This window comes from Anneissia japonica, unplaced genomic scaffold, assembly GCF_011630105.1.
Source record: "Anneissia japonica isolate Jap-2015-1 unplaced genomic scaffold, ASM1163010v1 scaffold3262_len730253_cov190, whole genome shotgun sequence".
Lineage (NCBI taxonomy): Eukaryota > Metazoa > Echinodermata > Crinoidea > Comatulida > Comatulidae > Anneissia > Anneissia japonica.
Window position 1 is genome coordinate 476,120 of NW_022732572.1, and position 11,917 is coordinate 488,036.

The following is an 11,917-nucleotide window of genomic DNA, read 5'->3' on the forward strand; positions in this document are numbered from 1 at the left end:
TAGAAACTTAATCTATGTTCCATTTGGTCGGGTTGACGTAACTAAGAGAGGTTTATTTCAAAGCTTAGCTGTTACATATAATAATTTAAGTTGTTCTGATGAAATTGATATTTTTTATGATAGTTTATCCTCGTTTAAGCTTAAAATTAGTAAGGTTGTTTGATGTTAGTTATTATTTGTCTCTTTCTATATGTTTTTCTCCAACCTGTTAGTGGAGGTTCTTATCTCTGTTGGTTGAGAATTAAATAAATTAATAAATAAATAAATAAAGTATGGATGTTGGTTAGAGGATCCAAAGCTTCATTGAAAATCGAACAATAATCTCTGATATGTTTGTCAAGACAACCAATAATCTTTCTGTATTGTTTTTGATGTTTCTTTGTGTACTACAGTACTTATTTATTGCTCTGACATTCGCCATGGAGCAATGGTGCAAAGTTCTAAATCAGCGTCTGCTGTATCATCAGGATGATTTCCAATCGAGAATAAAAACCTAGAAGTAAGATGAGTTTGTACGTGAAACTTTGACATGCAAGCGGCAGGGAAAACACTAAAATTTCTCAAAAAGCTTATAGAAGTACAGTTGAAAGTCGTTGCTTGTACGACGAATTAAAGGCGGTCCTACTTAGAAACTGCTCTAATTGGTCAAGGAGGTTTGGTGGATGGACTTCAGGAATGTGCTAGAGTAAGTCTTGAATTTTCTACCCCCGAAAATGTGGACCTTGGGGGTGTATATGCACCCGTCGTATCCCTCCTACATACGGGCCTGATGATGATCGTGATAACGATGAGATGATAGTTGTGGTGATGATGATGTCATACAATGATGATGTTGGTGATGATTAAATGAAAACAATGAATATTAGGGACTATGATGTGATGATATTTGTGATGACAATGAGGATGAACAGATGATGATGCAAATGATGAAGACAACCATAATGTTAATGATGGTTCATCACTGTAAGGTGCCTGGGTGAAATAGTACCAATCACAAATTCTAACAAATTAGTTTACACCCCCATACCAACATTTAACCCATCTTTTAACTCTCTTTCTTATTTAACTCTCTTTTTTGAGAGGCTATCCGCAATTCCTTTTGTCGATAGATTGCATCTGTGAAGGGTCTTTCGTACTTGAGTGCCACGTGATAAGATGTCCCCACCAATCCAGTTAAAATAAACCCAACAGGACTGGCATGCCTGCAGAAAGAATAAATACGAGAAAGAAAATTAACAAAGTGTTGCTGTTTACTCGGTAGTTGCACTTTAATAATATTTTATCTTTTAATAATTTTGTATTTTTGTACATTTTGTAAATCTGCTCACAATTCAGTTATGTTTTACTGTTATGAGTTTTGATAATAAATACAGAATGAATGAATAAATGAAAATTTAAGATTAAATCGTGGAAAAATCTGGAATCTTCAAGGACTGCAAGTATTTTTTGGGGCCCCATGCACCCATCCCCCATCCCACCCCCTAGATACACCACTAAATTCGAAGCTGGACACCATACACACCAGGCCATATTTGAAGTCAATTTCATAGTGCAAAGGAGGTGGCTTACCAGATAGCTAGGCCAAGGAAGTTGAGTGTTGAGCCCAAGTACATTGGATCATAAGGAATGTTGTATGGAAACTTGGTTACTTTTTGGTCTAAAAGAATCCCAAAATAGTCACCTACAAGAAAAAATATAAAATAGTTATATAACGAAACTTTATACAACACATAATGAAATGTAAAGTCAGAAATATGGTTAATAATGTGCAATTTATATTCTTTTTTAGACATGATATTATACTTTATGTTCAGGGGTCCCAAGTTCAAAGAACCTATTTTCAGGAGATTCGTTTAATGACATTGGGGGCGCTATATATTCAATGAGGGTAAAAGTGTAGGTACCAAACAAAGGGTCACGCCCACTTCAGGCCCACTATGATTGGGGCTGAGGTGATGACATTTTTTTAGAATAGGCACCTTTAGAAGCTGGAAATGAAAGGTTTAGGCCTAAATAAAACAAAAAGTTTTGTTTTACCGAATTTGTGGGAGATAAGTGAATTTCCAGGAGATTTTTTCTTGTTTGCGGGAGTGTGGGAGACCATACCAATTTCCGGGAGACTTGGGATGCTGTATATTACACTTTTAATATTGTTCTTGTTGTATAATTTCATATGATTTATTATTTAATGATATTTAACTACAATAAAAATAATATATCATTTTGGATTGTTGAGCTCATAGATTTCATACCATAATTGTTCATAATAATAAGTATTAATTTATAGAGTGCATAATGGATAAAACCTTATGCCCTAGACCGTTATTTTGATATCAGATAGAATCTCTATGAACTATACCTACTCTCTTAATTTAAGCGACTAAGCGAATTCAAAGTGTTGGTCCAGCCAGCCCGGACTGCATTAATTTTTAAAATTCAAATTAAAGCGAGTGTAATTTCGGGCCACCTAGGTTCCATAATCATAAAATTATGCACCTCAGCCCCGACCACAGTGGTGCTGAGGTGGTCTAGGACCTCCATCTGTCAAAATAACTCCCAGGGCCCTCTCTATTTTGAATTCCTGGATCTGCCATTGTTTTTAATGCATGTATGAATAATATTGTATATTTCAGTAGGGTCACTCATAGCAAAATAAAGGCTGAGTATTTTTTTTTTACCCTCTCCATCGGTTTTACTAGCACTACATTATAATTCTCATTCATTCATAAATTTTCTTTCAAATCCATTACCTGTCACTCCATCATCATTAATGTTGTCATCATCATTATCACTTACCAAAAAATGTTCCAGTAAAACCCAGAGTCCAGAAACTCCATATCACTAAGGTCATACCAACAGCTAAGAGCCCAGATGCTGCTGTCTTGGACACCGGCATTGTTTGCAGCAATTCCCATTTAGGCTGAGACTTCAAAGTTGTTTCATACCTATAACAAATAAGTGAATTAAAGTAAAATATGTTTAACAGTAGAGGTGGGGGAAGGGGAAGAAATTGCCCTCCTAACCACCTACTACTACCAATGCTTTGTATCTTTTATATTACATTAATATATTATTTCCTGGATTAATGAATATAGATGATTAGATTGTGACAGGCTGAGTTTCATTCCTAGTTGATTGATTCCCTTTCCTGGAGAGCATCAAACATGAAAGCAGCTACAAAGATTTAATGATAGGAGCATAGTTCTTCTGATGCCTGATTTATCAAAATAAAATTGATTACAACCAATGCACATACATTTGCATTGCCTGACCTGCGACTATACCACATGAATTATACCACTTTTACACTATCAAGCCAAAACAAACACTGGTGCAACACCGGAGCCACAATCCATTTACACTTAACAAAGAAACTGCAGGATGTTCTCGGGTCGCACCCATTTACACTTGATAACAACCACCAGCTGGACACCGGTGTTGAAAGCTGCACTGTGTTATATCCTACTAACGGGATATTTAACTATTTATAGTGACAACAATAACGACACATTTTACACAGTATAGCAGCCATCATTGAAGTAAAGTGTTTATTCAAGTCTATAGAGGGCAGCATGATTGCTATTAAACATTACACCCTCTATGGACATTTTAAAGAAAAACTAGCTCTTAAGTCTGCAGTCAAGTTTAGTTTCACAGGAGGAAAACATTATAATTTATTTGCCATTATATTATATTTGTCAAATATTATATATTTATTTATTACCACTAAAAACCAAATTAATTTCAAAACAAAAATATAATCCAAAGCAATAATATATGACTTATATTATGTTTATTTTTAACTAAATACGTTCAAAATATACAAATAGTTATATTATATTTCTAAAAAAATGAATAATTTTAATGAAAAGTGGATGATTAAAATCCCGGTTGTGAAAGTCGGGACTGTTTACACTGTGTGTTTCGATGTCGACAGGACTATACCGGAGAAGCTTCTCCTGAAAACATTCTGCTTTGTTAAGTTCGTGTTCAGCACAGTGGAGTTGTTGACGTTCACCCATTTACACTAACCCCAACTCCGGTATTGACAAACGGTGAAAAAAAGTGGGTTTACTCCAGAGTCCCAGCTGATAGTGTAAAAGGGGTATAAGACAAAATAAATAAAAATAATAATACTTACTGGATATCTCTAAGACATACGAAGAAGATAATGGGAACAGCAAGTGCCACACAGCCTCTGAAGGGACTGCCAAACATCGTGCTTAACCTCTTTGTGTAGAACTCCCATCGGGCTGTCTAAAAGACATTCAAGCAAATCAAACTGATAGTTACATAAATAAATTAAAGGAAGTTAATAATATTTATATTGTAACTTGTATTTATTTATTAGGTAAATTGTTGAATAGTTTATCTCTTAAATTTATTGCACCTCCGGCTGTAAAAGCGCATAGAATTCCTTAAATTATGTGCTTTATAAATTCACAATTTTCATTATAAAGATCTCAATATACATTTTTCTTTTTGTATTTCAACTTTTTTTTGTGCTCAATGCAAAGTCGCTAATTTTCGTTGTTGTTATAAATTGGTTTTTTTTTCCAATTAAAAATAGATAGATTTTAAAACAAACTGATTAATTTTATATTTCAATAGATAATAATAATAACTTGAATTTGATATAGCTCAAAAAGTAATGCAATAAAATAGATAGTGTAATATGTACCTATTTCATTTAAATGATATACTATTAAGTAGGGCATAAGCAAGAGAAACACAAGTAGAAACATACATTTTATAAAAAATATTTTAAAAATATTAGGAATAATATTATTAATAGACAGACTTGCATGTCTATTATAAAAAGATTTCAAATATATATTTCTTTTTGTATTTCAACTTTCTTTCATGCTCAATGCAAAGTTGATATTGTTGTTGTTTCTTTTTTCCAATACACAACAGATTTCAAAACAAACTGATTACTTTTATATTTCAATAGATTTCATTTAAATGATAAGCTATCAAATTGGACATAAACAAGAGAAAGACAAGTAGACTAAATCCTTTCCCAGCCACCGGGGCTCGTAGGGCTGGAGCTTATTCCCAGTTTCTGTAGTGTGAAGCGGATGAGAGTTGTACTTCCCCTGGACGGGGCACTAGTCCGTCACAGGTTAATCCCCAGCAGTTTGCTGGTACCCATTGATACAGCTGGGTGGACTGAAGCAATGTAGCTAAAGTGCCTTGCCCAAGGACACAAACGAATCTGCACAGCGGAGACTCGAACCTCTGACCTTACAATTGAAAGCCCAAATGTCAATCGCTGCGCCAAACTGCCGCTAAAAAAGACAAGTAGACCTAAACATAAATGTGTGAAAAAAATATTTAAAAAATAATAGGAATAATGATATTAATAGACAGACTTGCGTGTCTCATCAGACAGTTTAACCTATCATTATCGGAACTTGTTTGATTAGGTCGAGAATCACCGGAGAATTTTCATCGGAAATGATCTATATATATAAATTAAATTATATAAGTGTCTGAGAAGGATTACACATTTAATTCTTAAATTATGATTAAGAGACAAAGATGGCGGTAACTTAAGAGGATTTAGTAGTTTTGAATTATTTTGACGCGAGTTCTAAGGTCAATTATAACATTCCTCTTAAGACAAAAAAATAAGCTTTTTTTCATGTAGTCACATTTTTTGTTTCTCATAATTATAGCGCCCATTAAACACTTTGTCTTGTATCTAGGCCTATGCCAGGCCAAGACACCATGGAAACCTCAAGAGGATGAATCATTCCTGAAGGAATGTGAAACTTATAAAAATGCCCCAAAAAATATGTGGGTCAGGGATAAATGTTTTGTATTCTTTTGACCTAGATTTTTAAGGTGAATTTTGAAATGCACACATCTTGAGTCATAAATGTAAATTATAAGATATATGTCTATACTGTACATCATATTCTACAGTAATGCATTCTTTAAACCCTCTGTTTCTAGCCAACCTTCCAAGGTGTTTAAACATAAATACTTATTTGAAACAAAGAATTTAAAACAGTGACACATGCTCTTGCCATGAATTTGTAAAAAGTAACATACATACAAAACAAGACAATAAATAAATACAAAAAAATGTTTTACAAAATTGCCAAATGTTGTATAATTCTACAGTTCATTACCAAGAACACCTGTTAAATTGTCATTAAAAAATATTAAAAACGATAGATAGGAAAGATGCAAGATGTAAGTAGCACATTTTAACATTAGTCCCTTAATGTACCATTAATGTTGAATTTTGCCATTCATTTTTATGCTGACAATTTTTAGTAAGATAGGGGAATATTTTAGTTCAATAAAGGACATAGGCTAAGTAGTCTAGAGAAGTGACTGGTCAAGAGTGTGTGGAAGTTGCGTCTCAAAACACAATTACAATCGTCTGAAGAAAAACCACAAGAATTGCAGACAAATGCTTTGGTTGTTTTATCTTCAAATTCTAGAAATTATAACAATACAAAGGGGACAGAAATTTAAAGTTATCATAGAATGCATGCATGGATATCTCACAACTCACCACCTCCCCCTTCAACATCTCTCTTAACTTTCTTACAAACAAATTGAAAAAATAATTCTAATACAACTCTTGAGAGTATTTGTTTAAAATGAAACTATGACTTTGGTGGCTAAGGTGATAGCCTTCTGATTCTAGAGACCAGGCATCTTTTGAAACATAACTAAAGCTCAATTTATCATTTAATAACAACCTTTATATATGCCTCATATTGTTCAAATATAACTTACAGAGCAACCTCTAAGTGGCAAGTGACTATAAATGTATTGATTAACAAATCACACACATTTTTACATACTTTTTGCATTAAGTTCTGAAAAAAAAAAGACCCATACAAACAGCAACCCTACAAAAATTAACTTTAAGGTAATACCAAGCAGGGGATATAACATGTTGTAGTGAAATGCTTCGATACTACATAATATCAGGGTTAGATTTGAAGCTGGGTTCAATAGGATTTAGCCCACCACCTTAAACTTTCAACCAACTTGCATGTTTCTTATGAAGTTACTCTGAAATAATAAGCTAGTATATTCAGCAGCGGCTCTAGAATATATCTTCTGGGAGGATAAGCTCTCCGACACGGGACGGGTATGTGAGGGGGTTCCCCCTCCCAAATGAGATTTTTTCGGCAACCTCTGGATGGCAGGAAATGGCACTCCCAGACTGTGACAGACATGTTGGCTTGGTGTAAGCCTGTTTTTATATTTCCTATGGTCTGTCCAGTGGGGAGGGGGGCTTAAGCCCCCTGTCCCCACTGGCACCACCACTGAGTATACTGCCAAAATTATAATTATTTAACACATCTGAAAATATTAGCTTATCAACCAGGTACGTGTTTATTTAAACTATCTAATATTTGTGGTACCCACCCTAACAAAATATTCTTTTCTGGATTCGCCTCTGTAGTTGTTTTATTTTTGGTTTTTAGAATAAAAGTTTTATGGATTTTATTTATTTTTACTTCAGTATATACACACCAAAATACACAATGGGTAGCAAAAATTGAAAATATATATATTCCAAGTTTAAAAAAAATATATAGTTTCTTGGTTAAAATAGCAGTTGTATAGAGCTTGTAAATTTTGCAGATTCTTATTCTTTTCTTATTAAGTGCACTTAGACTTCAGTAAATGGAGCTAAATTACCCATCTCAAAAATAAAAACCATAGAAAATACTCACAGTGTAAACAAAAACTATAATAAATTACTAGACAGTGATATGAAGAATATGAAGTTAAAATTTACTGAAATAATACAAAAAAAATCTAAAATGGTGCAACATTATAGTTTTCTCTTCTATCACTTTATTGTTATCAAGGTACTACCAGTGACTTTTTATCCCAAATTTCATTGGTGATTTCAGATCACATGATTAATCTGCAATCAATAGAATTAAGAAAAGTCAATGAGTAGAATCCAAGAGTTTAACAAGCCCTCTAGCTATTGTTAAACAACGAGGTTGTTAGGTACCCAGACATCAATATTAATGAATGGGACCCAATCAATACCACCATGCAATTAACTTGCAATTGTAGCAAGAGACCATGTGACTATCCTATAGACATGTTGATGATTGTTAACCCCTCATGCTGGCTAAAAACGACCAACTACAAAAAATTATACTTTCCACTACAATATAAAAACGCCATCAGAACACTATAATATTCAAAACGCCATCAGAACACTATAATATTCAAAACGCCATCAGAACACTATAATATTCAAAACGCCATCAGAACACTATAATATTCAAAACGCCATCAGAACAAAACGCCATCAGAACACTATAATATTCAAAACGCCATCAGAACACTATAATATTCAAAACGCCATCAGAACACTATAATATTCAAAACGCCATCAGAACACTATAATATTCAAAACGCCATCAGAGCACTATAATATTCAAACTAATAATGCACTTACTGTCACATGGACACAAAACAAAACAATTTTATCATTACAAAAAAAAATTATTTATTTGATTTTTTTTCTTTATATCAAATGATTTATTCATAGTGTTATCAGATACCACAAAAAACATATTTTAAGGGTAAATGTTGTTTCTATTCTGTATGCATTTCTGCACATCATTTTTTATTCACAATCATTAATTATTCATATAATTTTACATTTTTTTGAGCAAATGTTCATATTTGAAATCTTATTAAATTGCCCACTTACATTTTTTAGATATAGAATGTCATTTAAAACAGCAATTTATGATCATAGAAAGCTACATTACTTCACGGTCTTTTTTTGCTTTCATAAAGTTTGTTCCTACCCCATTAAAATAACTCAGTATATATATATATATATATACACATCTAGATGTGTATAAGAGACAGTCTCACAACTCACCACCTCCCCCTTCAACATCTCTCTTAACTTTCTTACAAACAAATTGAAAAAATAATTCTAATACAACTCTTGAGAGTATTTGTTTAAAATGAAACTATGACTTTGGTGGCTAAGGTGATAGCCTTCTGATTCTAGAGACCAGGCATCTTTTGAAACATAACTAAAGCTCAATTTATCATTTAATAACAACCTTTATATATGCCTCACATTGTTCAAATATAACTTACAGAGTGTTCTCAACAACCCTCCCTCCCCACAGTGAGTGAGTAGCATTTTCCACAGGCTTATCAAGAAACAAAATGATTTAATTCAACAAGTGCTTTCAAAGATATTATTTCCTTCCCGGAATTAGAAGAGAGTTAGTACAAACTGAATAAATATAAATTTAATTCTAAGCAGATGAAAGGAGAATACAGTAATCGTTAAAGCACGTCATACACAGAAATATTCCTTTATGCCTGTCACGCACAGACATTTAATGCATGTCATGCCCAGAAACGTCCTTTAACTGTAATTCAATTTTTAAATAAAATTATGATTTACTAAATGTATGTCTGTATTAACCTAATAACTTTCACAAAATTCAACATATGGATGTCTTAGCTTCTGTAGTTATATTAAAATGAGATTAAATGGAGGCAATTCAAGATGATTAATTAATTGATTGATTGATTAATTTATTGATTGATTGATTGATTAGTTGCATAAATACACAGGTATTCTCGGTGTAGACCCTTAAAATGGCTGCTAGGAAATCTAACATTTCTGTATGTGTGTAAATTGGAAAAACTGAATAATTGTTACCAATTAAGTTTTGTTGGAAAACTTATTTTACCACTTAATGAGCACCTTAATGTTTTAATTGGATATGTAATAGTTTTTCCAGATTCACAACCAGAATATTTCAATCCAATATATAAATTAAAATAGGAATATAAAATGAAACTACTAAAGTATTATACTGTAAAAAATAATTACATTTGTTATTGTTGAAATCAGCTGACTGCATCATGCTTTCACCACATAATATGCTTAAGGTGTCAGGTACTTAACTCTTACCCGCTAGATGTCTACATTCATTTTTTGGCATTGGGCTGACATTTGAAAACTTGGCAAAGTTTGAATCATTTCAATTTATTTGTGGATTTGAAATAATCGCATCAATTACTATATTTATATCTTTATAAATTCATATGGACTAAGATTATCATTTTGATAACACCCTTCCCATCTAAGATGCTGTTCTCTTCTTAACATTTCCTTTTAACTTTCTTTTCGTCTTTTTTGAAGTATTATTACATTTTTAAAAAAATGCATTTTAAGAATGAAATCAAAAGAAAGTTTATACTTGCAAAATACCACATTGCTCAAGAAAAGTGTTCATACAATATGAACTTAATTCCTACACAGTTGTACAACCCAATAGTGCACAACATAGGTCCCAGCTAGCCTACCGTACTGTACTGCATACCTGCATTATCCCCTATGGGTCAAGACCTAGACTTCTGGATGTAGTGGACACTTGCAATATCTCCTATGGGTCAAGACCTAACCTGCTGCCTGTGGTGAATGCTTGTAAAAAACCCAATGGGTCCAGACATAGCCTCCTGTAGTCCATATCTCATTAAGTACCTCTGGGTCCAAAGTTAGCCTCCTGTAGTGCATCATGTCCCCCATGGATTATTAACTATTATTTAATTTTTGTTATTTACAGAGACTCTGCGTGAGTCTAATGAGCCACAAACACACTGAATACATACCTGTACCAAGGCATTCATATACTATTAAAACCACAAATTTTAGATACTTCTATCAATTAAAAATTATTATTACAGTATGCGTATTGATATGGAGGTAATTGCACATAGGTATATATAGGAATATTGCCATGGGATGCATGGGGGTAGGGGGTGGCATAATGGTAAAGTGAGGAAACACTAGCAAGAGAATGAGATGAGGTGGATTTTTAACTACAGTATCATTTATTAAAAAATCTCCAGTGAGGAATGTTTGAGGATGAAACATTTTTGGGAGGAGAAAGCCATCCCACCCATCCTTTAGATACTGAGCCATTCTTTCATTAGTAAAATTTATTGGACATAGACCAACCATTTCAGGTTCAAATGGTATGCATAGCATATAGACGATTACTCAAGCTACAACTCTTCATAGAAAGTACACACTGCATTATAATTTGTTGTGATTAAAGATGTTGTCACACTACCAAAGCTATGATGGTCTTCATTGTACCCAAAGGCTTGGGCTGGTCCAGGGTGCATTGTGTTACCCCATGAGAACACAATAGGTCTTTAGATGAGGTTAACTTAGTCTTTTTTCTCACAACATGCTTAAAAGCTCAATAACTAATTATAAGGCAGAGAGAAAACAAGTCAAACTTGTTTAACATAAGCATCAGCTTAACTAACTTTAAGTAGGACAGTATTAGGGAGTTGGGGTAATGGATGTTAAACTTGTTTTCAATGATAGATATTCTTGGTTTGTTTGCTGTAGATGGGATTAGTGTGGTAAACATATGTTGATAGGTTAACAGCTAGTGTATTTAATTTGTCTATGAGCAAGCATGTAAGCTCTACATTGTGCGATTTGTGGAAACAACTTTGTAAAAATAAGAAGTGAAGAAGGAATTAAAGAGCCAAGTATTTAGCTTAAAGCTGCCAATGTTATATTTTTCTTCAGGGGTGGCGCCAGGATTTGCCCGACGCGGGGGGGGGGGGATGGCCCAACGAGGGGTCAGATTTTCCAGATGAAACAGCAGAGTCTGCTGTTTAAATTATATCCCCATGGGGGAGGGGATTCTGGGGCTTGCTACTAAGTAACTTATTTCTATAGATGCATTGTTTGCAAATTCGTATTTAACAATCAAAAACCTGTTTCCGTAAGATAAATATATTTTATTCCTTCAGCAGAAGATAAAAGCAGACCAGAATGTAATGTCTCTCTCTTATACACATCTAGATGTGTATAAGAGACAGATATAAACACTAAAGCTGATGAAGGCCAGAG

At 33.4% G+C, this 11,917-nt stretch overlaps 1 protein-coding gene across 5 annotated transcripts in view; it reads right to left on the minus strand.

The window, feature by feature from the left end:
• Positions 1–6: 6 nt before the first annotated feature.
• LOC117115721 (phosphatidylethanolamine N-methyltransferase-like) overlaps positions 7–11,917 on the minus strand; it is a 25,463-nt gene continuing 13,552 nt past the window's right edge. For 3 of the 5 annotated variants that reach the window (XM_033259633.1, XM_033259632.1, XM_033259634.1), the window contains 4 exons: positions 4,142–4,257; positions 2,797–2,945; positions 1,570–1,681; positions 7–1,202 (listed from right to left, as the gene is read on the minus strand). In XM_033259633.1, the coding sequence (XP_033115524.1) occupies positions 1,046–1,202; positions 1,570–1,681; positions 2,797–2,945; positions 4,142–4,257 (534 nt within the window). In that variant the 3' untranslated portion in view covers positions 7–1,045. Of the gene's footprint in view, positions 1,203–1,569; positions 1,682–2,796; positions 2,946–4,141; positions 4,258–10,241; positions 10,512–11,917 lie in introns of those variants that run through there. The other 2 variants (XM_033259636.1, XM_033259635.1) reach the window with 2 other exon arrangements.